At 41.5% G+C, this 15,528-nt stretch overlaps 1 protein-coding gene across 1 annotated transcript; it reads right to left on the bottom strand.

Annotated features, from left to right (window-relative positions):
- Positions 1 to 1,038: 1,038 nt before the first annotated feature.
- On the bottom strand, positions 1,039 to 13,612 carry ETNPPL (ethanolamine-phosphate phospho-lyase). Its single transcript, XM_010226094.2, has 13 exons — positions 13,531 to 13,612; positions 11,346 to 11,464; positions 11,010 to 11,169; positions 10,098 to 10,172; positions 8,928 to 9,021; positions 7,847 to 7,963; positions 6,040 to 6,122; positions 4,870 to 5,095; positions 4,148 to 4,302; positions 3,291 to 3,380; positions 2,980 to 3,110; positions 2,141 to 2,208; positions 1,039 to 1,291 (listed from the first exon to the last, which is right to left on the bottom strand). Exons 1-13 carry the CDS (start codon positions 13,584 to 13,586, stop codon positions 1,160 to 1,162), a joined length of 1,506 nt encoding a protein of 501 aa, XP_010224396.2. The 5' UTR covers positions 13,587 to 13,612; the 3' UTR covers positions 1,039 to 1,159.
- Between the last annotated feature and the right edge of the window lie 1,916 nt (positions 13,613 to 15,528).

Raw genomic sequence — 15,528 nt, 5'->3', positions numbered from 1 at the left:
CCTTTCTTAGAGTGAGGACGTGTGTGTTCTCATTGAAATTTAGCACTAACAAGGCAGCAAGGAAGTCGAAGGTATCTGGAGCACAGCTAGTTTGAGACCGCAAAGCAGTTTCATGTCTATGCTATGTGGTGGTCCCCTCATTTTAGTGGTCTGTCAAGATTAGTATAGCCAATTGTGTCTCATGGGTTGCAGGATCCCATGCAACCAATAGGTGACCCTTCATCTGCAATGATGAAAGGTAGCAGCACTGTTAGGAAAGGATGGGACACTGCTTCCTTTCACTTTCAAAACATCTGAAAGCCAGAGGATTGTGAGCTGGACTTGGACTGTGCTTGGGAACCTCATTTTTGAGAGACCTGCAGACAAAAGTCAACCAGTGTATCTGAAATTACATGCACCCTGCTTGCATGTTTTATGAACTGAGAATGTTCGATATATAAACTTGCAAAAAGATTCATAAAATCTTACTCTGTATAAATAGTTATCTATAAAAGTTGCTTTATCCATAGAAAATTATGATCCAAATTCTTCATTTCCTGTGAACACAAAGTGAGGGTGCCTTGCATAAACATTGTGTCTCCACAAACTGTAGTAGATCTTGGTGGAGCATCATTGACATTAACAAAGCTACACCAGTCTACATCAGCTGGGACTCTGGTCCATAGGACCTAAAGCCACACTGAAAGATGACAATGATTTCCCTCTCAAGCATTGTTTTTGTGAATTCAGCCATTAAAACATGGGAAGTAATTAACATCTCAATATTGCATATTGAAATTTAAAATATTCTAAAAGCAGCATGTTAAGTATAATAGGTTAATAGGTACTTGCATGATGGTTAAGCAGTGGTTCAGATTCTGTGTAACATGGGTAAATCCACAGATTTCACTGAGTTTTTTGTGCCTATGTCAAACCTTCAGTCAACACCAAGGAACTGAAATTAGGTATCACATGTCCATTCTGTCACATCTATATTTCAGGTGCAGTTTTCATGTGTCTGAAAATGTATTTTAAATTGCTATTGAAGCTAATAGGAATTAAACAGTTTAAGAAAGGTAGGACCAGGCTTCAGACAAATCATAGGACTCAGACTATTGCACTCATTGTCTCAATAGCAAACAGGAAACAAATCTAAACTGAAGATGGAATCTTCTCCTCTTCATGTTTGTATTCTGTTACTTGGCAATGAGCGTTTATCAGAGCAAAAACCATTTTCTTGTCTGCAGGCAGCTCCATTGATATGGCTGATGCTTTCATTAGTAGACTCAGCTTGGGAATTTTCTTCATTTGTCTAAAACACAAATGAAATGTCCATGAAGGTGCATGAAATGTCAGTGAAGGAACATTTCTTTCAACAGGCTGTTATTAAACTTGGTTCTGTCTGACACCCTTCTTGTAATGGCATAACTTCAGTGAGACTGAACTAAGCATGTACAGCTGTGTGTAAGAGGAGTTTTGCACCCTAAATCTAATATTATTCAGAGAGCAAATAATCCACAGAATCTCTGCCTCAATTTTTACATCCACAAGCGGTTGAGCTATTGCCTTTTTGCCATCATGGTATCCCTGGAAAACTTTCCAAAGACCAGCTCAGTAAGTATTTGGAAAACCCAGGCTGTGATGTGTATTTTTAGGAGTGTGAGAAATTACATAAGATTTTGTCCAAACGTGGTGCTGCAACCTAAGAAGTCCCAGCTGGATGCATGGCAGCCAGTCACACTTACAGACCTACCAGGGAAACAAATCCCTTGGAACTGCCTGCAAGCTTGGGGGCCTTCCAGGCTGAAGGCTTACGTGGAGAGCCAAGCACACTTTGGTAGTGCTTCATACCCAGAGCTAGTATCATTCTGGCCTGCTTAGCTCATAAGCAATACAGTGCAGTGACCTGGGGCTATGGGCTTGTCTGTAAGATGTTTCCTGTTTTAGGTCTCTAATGCTCAGCTCTTTTTAGATTTGCCCCAGTAACACGATTCTCTCGGGTTGCTTTTAAAAGATTCCATTATAATCTTGGTTTCAGTGCGTAGAACTGCTTACATCACCAAAAATGAAGACATGTTCTACTAAAGCCACTCATACTTGCATCTCCCATCACCTATTTGATTAAGGTTCCAAAAAAAAAAAAAAAAAACTCAAGACATACTTTTCTTTTGCACTCTGCCTTTGTAGATGCATCATTTGCTGTCTTTCTTCCAGTTGCCGCTTCCATTTCTTAAAAAAAAAAAAAAAAATCAGGGAAAGTGTACAGTCTGCCTAGTAGCTGACTGAGGTCCAAAGATATCTGATAAACTATTTTCCTATACATTTATTACACAGTAGAATAATACAAGAAAATGAGTACTTCCTAAAATGTTATTTTGAGGATGTATGATTGATATAAGTATTGTGTAGTTTGTGAATATTTTGGGAAGAGAATGAAATCAAAAAACTTCTGTGGTACAAGGGTTCAGATAGACCTTGTAGAGCTGGATGATCTCTTTCTCCAGCAGGTTCCAGCTAGTCTTAACTCCATTTGTTTCCATCTTCTCAGGAGATAGGGAGCATTCAATCTAGGAAAGGCTTGGAGAATCTTTATGCTAATAGTACACCTGTTGTTGTTTTCTCCTGGATTGGTCCCCAGAGTCTGGAAACCTTCTGGCTAAATTTGAGTGAGACAATCATACTGAAGTAGGTCAGTTCAAAACAAGCAAGCAAAAAGGTAGAGAGCACCGTGGAAAGTCTGATGAGTGCTTTAGCAGTGTCTTTGAGGTCTGTGTCTGTGTTGAAAATAGTAAGTAAATACTTGGATGAACTATGTATGGAGTTTTTTTTTTTTTTTTTTTAGTATACTTATAAGAAATGCCATTAGGAACAACATTTCAAACACGGAGTTAAAAGCATAATTGATTTTCCTTACATGTAATGGCCTAGATTACTGCAGGTGGTGTTTCCAAAGTGTCATTTGGAAATGAATGAAGAGTATTCTTTGAAAAACATATATACCTGTGAGAAGTACATCAATTTTGTCCACTACATATTTTGCATCTTCCCTAGTGAAACACATCGGTGGTTTAAATTTTAGTACATTTCTGTGTGGTCCATCTGCACTAAGAAGGATTTGGTGTTCTTTCAGCCTGTGGAAAAATTAAACAGCTTTGTAAAACACAGCTACAAAATTATATTGTGTTCTGCTAGACACTTCAGGCCAGTTAAAAATCAAACTTTTTTGCTTTTTCTCGTACTCTATTATCAAAAGCCACACAGATGTAAACTGAAATTAATAAGTAACTGCTATGAAAGTCTTAAAAAATTACTTGTAAATAAGATGAAGGGCTTCAGCTGTGGCTGGTGTTCTTTTTTGCTGATCCTTCACCAGATCCACTCCAACAAACAATCCAACACCCCTAGAGTACAAAGGAGGAGAAACAAATTTGAAATCCACAGTCAGTAATCCAAGCCTTCTGCTACAAATATAGATTTAACAACTGCATTTCCATTCCGGGGGCCCAAAAGGGGAAGGAGTCAGAAGGAGACTAGACTGTCTCTTCTGTCTTTTGCACTGTGCATTTGTAGATGCATCATTTTCTGTCTTCACTCCAGTTGCCAGTTCCATATTTCTGGATAAATAAATTTAACCGGCTCGTTAAGGTTACTTGGACAGTTAAGAATGAAAGAAAGCTTTTTTTCCCCTCTTATCCTGACAACATTAAACCATGATGCTGTGGAAGACAGATGATCAAGAACACTTTTAAAAAGGAAAAACAAATACAAAACAACAACAAAAAAAAAAACACAAGAACCTAATGTTTGTGCAGTTGCTAATTATCTTTCATGGTGACTTGTCTGTTAGTTGATGGGGAAACTTAGCCAGGACAATTCATAGCTCTGTTACCTTGGTACTAGCCTGAGATGAGAAAAACACATATCAACATCTCCAGATGAAATGGACCAGGGATTCAAACAAGTTAGTAATATCCTAACTAACTAGAAGAATGGAAACTTTTACTAGAAAGTTGGTTTTCTTATGGTAGGAGTTTTGGCTAGTCCAATTTCAAAAAGATAGAATGTGACCATGACATAATTCTGGCCCCGCCCCGTACCCTCATTGTTTTTCTATCACAATTAATGCTGCTGTTCTCCTTGAAACACTGATACACCATAAGGCACCTACCTGATATCTCCCACTAAGGGATGCTTCTGTTTCTGTTCGGTCAACAATTCTAGGAGATAATTTCCTACGCGTGTAGCATTTCCTTGGAGGTCTTCCTTTTCTATTATTTCTAATACAGCTAAACCAATAGCACAAGACACTGGATTGCCTCCAAACTGATAGCAAAGAGAAATAGGAAAATAAAACACAGAACCCATCAGAAACACTCATCTGTGACTGTCCTTGTAGTTTTCCCTTGCCCTCTCCAGCTTGGCGTGAGTAGGGAAAGCTCAAAGGGGTGATGATTTTGGGCCAAGCAGCTCGTGAGGGAAGGATGGGTGCAGCCCAGTTCCCTCTGCTTTGTGCAGTGCTTTCCTTGTTTCATCTGTGGGCATAGTGCTTATGTGAAGAGTAATCAGTGAAGTGATGCAAATAGGTCCTTAACTGAAATCGGGGAAGTCATGGTAGCTGGTTGGAAGGCTCAGTTTGAGTTGGTGAAAGAGGACACAATAAACAAGAAAAGAACTGCTGCTTTATAGTAGGCATGCAGCTCAGATGTTTCCTGGCAAAGGGTCACTGTCTTGTGAGGTCAAACCTGGACCATGAGGCTCACAGGATCTAGAATTGGATACAGGTGTTAGCAGACTGTCCTTATCTCTAGCCCTATAAACTGAACAACTCATACAGTCACTAAATGTAGACCAAAGTAAAAAGAAGAGAGAAACCTTAATCTAGAAACTTACTGTATTAAAATACTCCAATCCAGAGGCACCAAAAGCTTCTGCAATTTCCCTTGTTGTGACTACACAAGACATAGGGTGGCCATTGCCAATGGGTTTTCCCATGGTAACAATGTCAGGCACAAAGTCTTCACCTTGCAGTTGGAAAGCCCAAAAATGTTTTCCAACTCTTCCAAAGCCAACTTGGACCTCGTCAGCTATGAATATGCCACCAGCCGCATGCACATGTCTGAAAACAAGCAAAATGGTTCAAAAGACTAACTGCAGAACTAGTCTCAAGTCGCTAGTGTAGAACAAGGGAATTTATATTACAGAAATTCTCAGATACAAGACCAGGTTAAGAAAAAAGGAAAGAGCTTGTTTCCTGAAACACAACCTCAGTGCTAAACTTCCATACTGTAATCCTGACAACTGTGTTCAGAACCTGTTCATGTGGCCAAAGCCCCAGGAATGCATCCCATCAGTCAGGTTTAAAAAAGTGGGTGTTTTTTTTTCTTTTTTTTTTTTTTAAGAGTATATTTTTTCCTGTGCAGCCAGGATCCTACTCTCAAGGATATTGCGAGCTCTGGGTCACAAGTGAATGCACTACAGATTTCCTTTGCTACAGTACTTATGTCTTTTATTGTTCTGGCTCTTAATGTGGTCTGAATGAACCTACAGTTAATTCCAGTTATACTGACAAATATCCACATCTATTTTTTATGACTGTTTAAATGACTCAATTTCAAGCCAATGTTTTGCTTTTATGTGACAATGTGGAGATGAAGTGTGCAATTGTGATTGGAAACTTACCAAGCATAGCTATAAATTTCAACTGATAATACATTTAGTTCATTAAATGTTAAGAAAAAAAAAAATTGATATTTTGATGCAAAATAGGGGAACTGTAATGGTACTGCAGGGCTACCTCTCTGCTGGTTCAACTTCATCTTCCACCAAATTTATGGCCTGAGGATTAAAGATAGAAAAGGAAAGATAATTATCCAGCTAAAGTAATTTTATTTTCACTCAGCTGATTTTCCATAAAAGTTAGAAGTGGAATCCTACTCTTCCAAAATAGAAAGAAGTTACAGATAACTAAGAGTGGGAGATAGCCAAATTGACTAGATACGCCTACAGTGAAAACTTGTTTCTTTGGTTAAGTTTCCAGTTACGCCCAAGTGCTGTACATACTCTGCCACTTTCTGGAAGTAGCCCACGGGTGGAATTACTTGGCCTCCACAGCTCTGCATGGATTCAGCTATGAAGGCACCAATCTACAAAAAACAAGTTCAGGTAAGAGCTGTGTTCATTTATTTGGGCTTTGCACAAATCTCAAACAGTCTAGGAATAAACATTTAAAAAGTGTGTCTTTAGTCACACATGGATTGGACAGCTTGAGAATAGCTATAGCTAGAGAATTTATATATGTTTTAATCTGGGGTGCCCAAATTTGCAGTAGCCAGGGTCATCTTTGCAGCTTAATAGGAATACAGGAACCTTAGTTAAGTCCTGGTCCTACAGCTGTTGATGCTGAAGATGCTTACTGGTAACAGTGAATATTGTTTCAGGCTCATAGCATCTCTGTAAATTTCTGAACAAATTTGAATTTACAAGAGGCACATAACAGTATTTGTCATTTTCCCCAAGAGGTGAATAAAACTTGCTTAAATCAAGGCTTTCCGGTAATAGATATATATTGTGGTCAGTTTTATTGTCAGTCCACAATGCCAGGAAGAGATGGGCAGAACCTGAATTGGAAGATGACCTGAGGCTATGCTTTGGGCACCTCTGCCTAATGCAGACAATGAAACCAGTACGTTGTCAGCATGAGGCACTTGACAAAAGAGAAGAAAAGTTCTACAGGTGAAATAATTCCAGTTGCTAGGAATGAAAAAGACAGTTATTTCAAGTCAGGAAGGGCAAGAGCAGCAGATCAAATACTGGAACATAAAAATTTTGTTTCTTTTCAACATGTCTATGCAGCAGAGATATGATATTACCCCAAAAAGTCAGCATAAGTCTGCTATTTAAGGGATTGCATCCCACACCACTTGTGAACCCCTCCCTGAGCATCAACAGGTCTCTCTGGGCTGGCGCAGTCTTCCTGGAAACAAGGCCGAGCAGTAACGTGTAAAGAACCGTACACTATATTTGAAGAGGCATGCTACGGCCAAAGAGTACGAAGCTTCCCATAGCATGTGAGGCTTAGCCTTTAGCACAACTTGTCCTGCCACAGGTATATGTCACCAAAACCTAAGAAATATGCAAAAGAAAGGAAACAAAGGAAGAAAAAAGACAAAACTATCCGTTAGTAGAGAATAAAAAAAAAGCTGAAGAATCTAAAAGAAGAGTGATATAAGTCCATTGGACTAGAAGGGAACATGTTGTTCCAATATCCACTGAAGTCTTCTCTGACTTCAGTGGGCTTTGAAACAAGCCCTGCAGGTCTCAAAATGCTAGTGTCATCCTACCAAACATTAACACATATTTTAAGTAAAGCTGTCCAGGAAGCATCTGTTTTTTATCAAGATTATCTTGCATATGGTTAAAAGGTAATCTAAGGCTGTTTTAAGCAAGTAGAATGAGAAACTTAGTAGTAAGATATTATCTAGCTAGCATATGCTTTCTATGTGCTGGGTCCTTACATATATCCTTGCTAGAACTTTTGTTGTAGTTTCATAGCTGACTTCAAAGTTTGCCTGTGCCTGATTCCAAACCTAAAATAGCAAATTAGGCTGATTTTGGTTTCAGATGCTTATTTACAACTGTATTATCAATTCTATCTTACCATTTTCATTGATCCCTAGAAAAATTATGGTAAGAGCATCAGTTAAAAAAAAGATGTATTTTGAATACAGAGGCCATCACAGAAAAATGAAAGATAAGGGTAAGCAGTGGAAACTGAGCGTAGAGAAACATATATTTTATCCCGTTTCATGCCCCTCATGCTACCCTTAATAGATGAAGTTTCAACATTTGTAGAGCACAAAACACATACCTTGCGTCCATTCTTCTGTGCTTCTTCAATAATCTTTTTCACCTCTTCAGCATAAGCACTTGCTGGATCTGGGTGGTCTTCCCTATATTTTCCTCTGTAGATATCTGGACAGGGAGCCTGAAAAAAACAAAATTTCTGAATTTCTAAATGTAAGCCTTGGCTTCTGCAAAACGTTTACTTTCTGTTTTTTACTTGTTTGCTTTGTTTTATTATATATATGTATATATATATATGTATGTATGTATGTATTCCTCTATGGTTTTGGAACAGGACATGTCTTTTCACACAAATACTTAATAGAGTTAGCACATTCTCAATTTCTACATGGAACTACACAAAATATTTATAGGATCTTAAACTGGAACCCTGTAGTGTGTTCACACACCCCTGTAGTGTGTTCAGCTTTACATGCCACAGGTAGTGAAAGAACCATCTGGCTCAACTACCTTTTCAAGACCCTCCCTCCTTTCCCTTAGACTGTAATAGCAAATCCTGATCTTATGTTCGGTTCTTGCAGAAAGATCCATTTCTGCAACTGGTAAATGGTGTTAGGAGAGGTTGAGGAGCTAAAGGAGAGGAAAAAAATACAAAAAGGGGCTACTCTGGGAGTGTGCAGAGATCTAGATGGGAAAGGACTATGTATAACTCTGGGCTGAGAGTGCTTTTTGTTTTCATAAGATTAGGCTGATGAAGTGGATACCCATAACCTCTTTACCCAGGGGTCTCTGTGCGTATGAGCTCTGTCTTTCCCGCCATTGACAGTAGATTCAGAAGTCCTGCATTTCTATAGCTTGATTAATGCAAAAGATATTGTGTATTTTTTTCAAACTGAGCAACGGTACAATGCAATGACTTGGGAATTGTATATCACTAGGCAGGAATTCAGCCTCTAGGCTAAAGAAATCTCTTAGAAATCCAAAAGCAAACAATTTTGCTGTATTTAATCCACTGATAAAACATCAAGAGTATGTATTTTGACATTAGCAAAACAGAATGAAAGTACATTTACACAGAAGTTGTTAATTGTTGCATCATAATAATAATGACATAATGACAAAAAGCAAAAAAAATCCACACTTACCACATGCACAAACTCCTTCTTGCTGTCTTTTTCCAGCTGATGAAATTTATAGGGACTGATGTCAATCAGAGATGTAACATGGCCATGGTAAGCACTGCATGAGTATGAAATATCAAAGTCACTTTTCACCACTTTTATGGAAGAGCTAAATTTACAACTGTGTCCATAAATAATCAAGCATAAGAGACTGTATTTGCAATACAGTAGCATTGATTGTGAAGGGATTTGTTTTAATTCATTCAGTCCAAGGAATAAACAGTTTCATTCAACCATAAACTTGAAGCAAAGGACCTTGGGCAAGTTTTGGACCTTGGGCAAAGAAATACCTGTGATGTTGAGAAGAACAAGAGTTTGCAATTAGAGAAAATGACTCATCAGGCTGTTCTTGTCTGCAGTGACTCTCATTAACTCCAAGACTCGCCATGTGAGCCAAGGAGAGCTAACAGGGATCCAACTGATCCATTCAGAGCCATGTGCTGCTCAAAGACACATAGTCCTGCAGTTGTTCTTCCTGAAATCTGTGATCCCAGTGTGAGGAAAAGATCCAGACCTCACCAGTGTAGCCAGCATAATGGCTGCCTCTGAAACAGGGAAGCCCAGAGACTTGCCCGAGAGCCTTCGCTATGTCTCTCTTGGTTCCTCCTGATTTTTGAACCACTTGGTTTTGTGTGTGTATTTATGTCTTGATTGGAGGAGAGCTGAATATTGGTGCAGCAGGCAGTCAGCGCTATTGCAGAACTACACAATCTTTCCTCTAGAACATTGTATATGTATTTATTTGCACAAAAGAAACACTTCCAGCAAAGCCAGCCAGAAAGCCGTCTTCCAGAACAGTGCAGAGAGCACTCGCTGCCACGTAACTGACGCTAACGTTCAAGTCCCTGACCTAAATTACTTGGGAGTGTCTCTGTGGGAAATGCTCTGTAACAGGTGACTGGCCTTGTGTGGTGATTGACAAGCTCTTTTTTTTCAGGAATCTTCAAAACTTGGTTAAATGTGGAATAGGAGCACTGTTTCCTGACCCGTCCTAGTAGAAGAGCAGAGCACCAAAGCTTTTCTTTCCATGGGCTGTACAGTACAAGCAGCAGGCGGCTCATCTGCTGCAAAGCCCCTTTTGGAGAAATGGCAGCAGTTGCTTGTGCACTTGCATAAGCTGTGCTGGGCACTTACTGGTCGAGGGTGATCACGTCTTGGTGCCCGCGGTACTGCCGAGCCAGTCGTAAAGCAAGATCGTTTGCCTCGGACCTGCGTAACAAGAGATGCTAGAGGACCATGTATCCATAAAAATGGTAGCAAACTTCTATAAAAATTTTATTCTAACACATAAGAGGGATGGACATAACCAGTCAACACAGCAGACTCTGTTAGTGGACAGATGAGAGGGCTGGGTTGAGACTGTGAAATGCCCTGTAGAGAGGGAGTAAACACAGCGCTTTGTATGAACAGCAAACAAAGAGATGCTTTATTTCCCTCCCCCTGTTTACTTGTTTAGTAGAAATTTACCTCTTCTTGGTACAAATGAGACCACTGCAGAGAGCAGCCAGCAGCTGAGAGAACAATGCAACTGCGCAACCCTGGCCTGTACCAGCAGCGTTTCCTACCCTCTGCACAGCCTGCAGAGCTTGCTCCAACGGGACAAACCTACTCCCAATAGTACAAACCCAATTTTAAACCTGACTCGTAGCAGCCCCTCTCTGCTCAGGTTCCTACAGGTTACCTCCTTTGGCAAAGTGACTCTAGACTAAAGGAGCACTGCTTCCCTAAAAAGGCCTGTGTCAGTTAACAGATAGTATTTGCACACAGAGTATAGACACCTATTTGCAGGGTCTGATTTACTTTTTCCCTTCTGTTTCACATAACACGCAGCAGACCAGTTTCATGCTTTTGTTCTCTTATGTTGAGTCATCATACTAAACATGACAGCTGAATTACAAAGGATCCTCTAATAAGTACAGGAAGTATTTTTGTTGCTTTCACTAAGTTCTACTATTCTCAATTTAAGATTTAGACAAAGCTTTTCTGAGTGTCCATTTTAAACAGGCACAAAATAGGCATAATGAAAACACAGATACTCAGACATACCCAGAGTTAACAAAATAGCAAACGGAGAGTTTCTCTGGCAAGGTAGCTGTGAGACGCTGAGCGTACTGAACCAGGTTGTCATGCAGGAATCGGGAGTTGGTATTGAGCAGTTCCATCTGTTTTGTGGCTGCCTTTATCACATGTGGATGACAATGACCAACTACAGAAGAAAATGATTAATTATTGCTAGCGAGCAGTTAGTTATTGAGCTGCACAGGGAGATTGAGAGATGCACTGTGAATATACAGTGCTTGGAAGAAGTGTCTTATGATTCCTATTAGAAATGATGGAAACACCAGCAATAGAGCAAGCGGTATTACAAGTTAAACTGCTTACCATGGGCAACGTTGTTGATGCAGTCTAAGTATTTTTCTCCATTCTCATCAAACATGTATTGACCCTGAGCACGCACTATCTTCAGAGGGTCCTTGGCAAAGAAAACTTTGCAGGAAGGCCTATAAAATGCATAGAAGAACACTGTTGTAGTTCTCTGTGTGGTTCCCTCCTGCCATGAGTGTGGAGAGTGCTCATCTTTTGCCGCTCAGGAGATGGCTGCCTTTCTCTGCAAAGAGCTTGTGAGTGGCTTAGAGGGTGGTCAAATGGGGCTGCCCCTGAAGTAAAAAACATTGCCCAGCACCTGTGCAGGAACAGAATTAGGTCTTTTGATAAGGGTGACTTCAAATCTCCATTCAGATTTTCAAGTGTTTTCATGGGAGCGCAATGAATGCAAAGCCATTCCTTGGCCTTATATGCCTGCATGTGTCTCTAGGATGTAGTTCTGTTTGTTTACATGCCTCATAAACATATATAGTCAATTAGCGCTCTGGGAATAGAACTAAGCTGCTAGGAATTGTTTTATGCTATAGCCAAAAATTTATTACGTAATGGGAGGCTGTGCGGTATAGAGGTCACATTCAAGAGCAAAACACTAATGTGTTCTGGTGATACTACTATGTTGAATGATATTTTTGAGCAGAAGGAAAGAGTTCTGAACTTTCTGTATTGTTTACATGCCTTCAGATAAACATAGCTGTTTTCAAGTAACTTGATGCTAAATTTGCAGCCATGTTATATGGTATATTGAGACTGTCAACTACTGAGCCTGAATGTGCCTCAAAGAACTTTTCTTACATGTCAGTGCCTTCTCTTAGAGTTTCTAGTCCTGTCGCACAGATTTTCTCTGATGTATTTGACAACTCCTCTGCTGCACTTTAAAAGTGGCATGCAAAGTCCTCAAGGGTCATTTCTGACTACAGTTTTCCCTTCTAGTAGGTGTCAGTCCTTTCTGTGAGAGCTTCTTGTTTTGTGCTCAGCGTGGCTCAGCACTATCATCCTTGCCAGGCAAGACTTCAGTAATGTGCAGCTGGCCCCAAAAGATAACATAATAATCATGATTTATGAAGCCATTGATTTTTTATGACCGTTGAGTTAGTTTTCTATATAGTCTACGTATTTAAGCTATAACTTGTAAACAATCAGCATTCACTTTAACATTCTGATTTTCTATGTGTCAACTCCTACTGATGTAGGAATTAAAATTGCCCCTTCTGGAGGAAATAGTGTTGCAACAATGACGATCAGGTACATGCATAGCCAGGACCATTGTTCGGATCTAAATTGCACCTCCCTGTGTTTCCCCCAATTATTCTTGTCCAAGAAATCTCCTGAACTCCATATAACATAGAAGTTATTTTTCAAGAGCATTCAGTTTCCTCACAAACTAACTATGCAGTATCATATACCATATTCTGTCTTTATTCTGCTATCATCTCTGTTAGAAAAATGAAGTAGCTTTTTATGTGCTTTGTGTAAGTGACTGCATTTTCCTCCCCTGGAATTAGTAGTGGCCCAAACATCTAGCTATCAGTACAGCAAACTAAAGAGTAAAACTAAAGAGCTAACTTGTTATTTTCTTCCTCCTTCAGCCACCACCATATGGACTTGCTGCTTAACTGGGAAGTCTCAGATTTCCTACAGATGCTCTCAGCCGCTTTGCATCAGAAGATACTGCGGTTGTTCAGCGCTCACGCCTTGGCTATGGAGCACAATTGCCCAGAGCCGCCCGCCCCCGCCAAGGTGTGTCCAACCCGTCCCCGCTCCCAAGGTGAGCAAGGTCCTGTCATGGTCCCCGCGCTTGCACTTGGGCTGCTTCTGCTTTGAAGCTTGATGCCTATCTTGTCAAGTACAGTTCTGGGTTGAACTTCTGTGGAAAAAAAAGTTATCTGCACTTACTCCCTTAGCCAAAATTGACAGTTTGTGCCATGTGGGTCCTACTGGGTACAGTCATCTCCATGGAGGACACATGCCTTATCAGAGGAGTTTACTTTTTTTTTTTTTTTTTGGAAAGCGCGCGCGCGCACACACACACACACACACACACACACACACACGGCGCATGGGTTCCACCCCCCCCCCCCCTCCGCCTAGGACAGAAGCAAAGCCTGGGGGCCCCATGGGGCACCCCGGCAGCCACAGCCTTTGCCTGGCCCCGCAGTTCAGCGTGTCCCAGAGTCGCCCCTACCCGATGTACTTCCTCCGCAGTGCCAGGGTCTCTGCCTTGCTGTAGGGCTCCCCCATCCTGCCTTCCCTCCTGTGCTGTGCCACCAGCCGCAGTGTTTTATGCTGTACCCGAACTCCTCCTTTCCTCCCTCCTTCTCTCCTTCCAGACTCCACCCCACACTTTTTTTTTTTTTTTTGGATTCATGCAGGGCACAGCCTGGGGTTGCTCACAGGGGTTGTTGTGTGTGTGCAGGCTGGAGTCGTTCTGCCCAGACAGTTGTCACATGGCGCTGGCAGCTGCCGGCCGTGCTCCTCCACGTGCTGCTTAAATTCTCTGTTACTGGCTGTACAACAGCAAGGCACAGAAAGTTGCAGAGCAATGAACTCCTTGTTGACTTTCTTACTGTGGGGAATGTTCGAAAGCAAAAGGTCATGAGAAAAGGAGGACACCGTTTCCATAGGACAAGTGGCTGATTTTCACTTTGTTGTGCATCTCATTTCCAAGTGTCAGGTGAAACACTTGGGAGAGCAGCTCAGCTTTCCTCCCCTCCGCCCAGCCTGTGCCCGCTCGTCCCCCTGGAGGTTGTTCCTTGACAGCAGCAAAACCTGCGCCCTGTGTTCTTGCTACCTGCAGCGCTGTGTTTGGAAGGCTTTTAGGAGCGAGATGATTAAGTTAGGTGATTCCGAGTGCTGCTGCCTTTTCTAGATTGGTAGCCAGTTAAGTCATCATCCTTTTTACAGATGAGGAAACACAGCTCTTAATTTTTGCATGCATTTTATGTCTCTGACAAAACAAACAAACAAAAAAACAACGTTCCTTTTGCTTCTCTAGCCTATAGCACCAGCGTTTCTGCTTTCACAGGTGTATTCTTGAGCCTTCTCTTCTTCAGACAGTGTTAATTTTGAAGTTTTGCTGCTTGTTCCTGCATCCCTGCTTTGTCAGAAACCTCAGCTCTCCATCTTCGCTAAGAGCCAGGTAAGCGTGGGCTCTTGCAGTACGCACACACTGTGAGCAGCCAGCCTCCTCGGCCCAGCCCAACGGCCCTCAGAGCCACGGCCAGGCGGAAAGTGTGGAAAACCCCAGGGAGTGCCCAGTGCCTTCCGATGGGCTCGCATTGAGACCAGGCATTTAGATCTAACAGCCAAGTCAAGCCTTAGACCAGAGCCTCTCAGGAATTCTGTCTGCAGCGCTTTCCTCTTTTGCCTGATTTTTCTCGTAGCTGAAAAAAGATGGTTAATGGTGGATGTAGTTTGAGCCATATGCATTAAGTACTGGACCTAACTGCAGATCCTTTGTAAAAATAGTGTAAGAAAATAATACTAGCACCAGGACATGGTTTCCCCAGTGAATCCCTGCATGCAAGTCTGTGAATAACTCTGAAGGCATTTAAGGACAAATGCTTTTCCTTCCACTCTGTGCATGGCTGCCCTCTGTTGGCGGTGAGCACATCCTTATCCTTCGCCAGGGACTGCTGGGAATAGCAGTGCTGAAAGATTTCTGCACTTATACTGGCCCACGATTCTTGGGCCACTGCTCTTGTCAGGCAGCACAAAGGCATATCAGCAGCTGGTGCGGCCGGCTTAGATCAGGGTTTTCTGTTCCAGGACCGAGCCCTTGAAAACTTGTTCAGTTAAGCAAGCAATTGCTTGAAGAGATTTCCCCCAAGTTCATCAGGAAAACTCAGGCTGGTGTGTGAAATAAACAGGTGGCTATAAAGCAGATGATTGCTTTGCTACCATGGGATGTGCCTAACATGGAAATAGCCACAGAAGCACACTAGCAAGCAAGGACATCCCTCCCTTGTGACTCATGATTTGTACACGGTCTTTCGATGCAATCAGCAGGGAAAGCTTGGCAGGTTAGTGTTCAGCGCTGATGAGGGCTTTTTCCCCAACTGCTGAGAAGAGCCTGTAGAATATCATAGTCACCTGATACATAGGCTTGCCAGCACTTCTTTTGCTTAGGGTTCTTAACTCTTTGCCTCACCTCTCACATGTGCATGGAATACATGCTAGCCAC

The sequence above is a fragment of the Tinamus guttatus genome, unplaced genomic scaffold (genome assembly GCF_059628265.1).
Source record: "Tinamus guttatus ecotype Peru unplaced genomic scaffold, ASM5962826v1 Tinamus_guttatus_pri_ptg000202l, whole genome shotgun sequence".
In the NCBI taxonomy this organism is placed as follows: Eukaryota; Metazoa; Chordata; class Aves; order Tinamiformes; family Tinamidae; genus Tinamus; species Tinamus guttatus.
This window is presented reverse-complemented; position numbering and strand designations above follow the sequence as displayed.

What these genes read in the sequence shown, in the direction of transcription:
- ETNPPL (XM_010226094.2), bottom strand. Translation starts at nt 13,586, where the DNA reads ATGGGGGAGCCCTACAGCAAGGCAGAGACCCTGGCACTGCGGAGGAAG. An exon ending in CTGCGGAGGAAGTACATCGG is followed by an intron (nt 11,465 to 13,530) that starts GTAGGGGCGACT and finishes TGCATTTTATAG; the next exon opens with GCCTTCCTGCAAAGTTTTCT. An exon ending in CATCAACAACGTTGCCCATG is followed by an intron (nt 11,170 to 11,345) that starts GTAAGCAGTTTA and finishes TTTCTTCTGTAG; the next exon opens with TTGGTCATTGTCATCCACAT.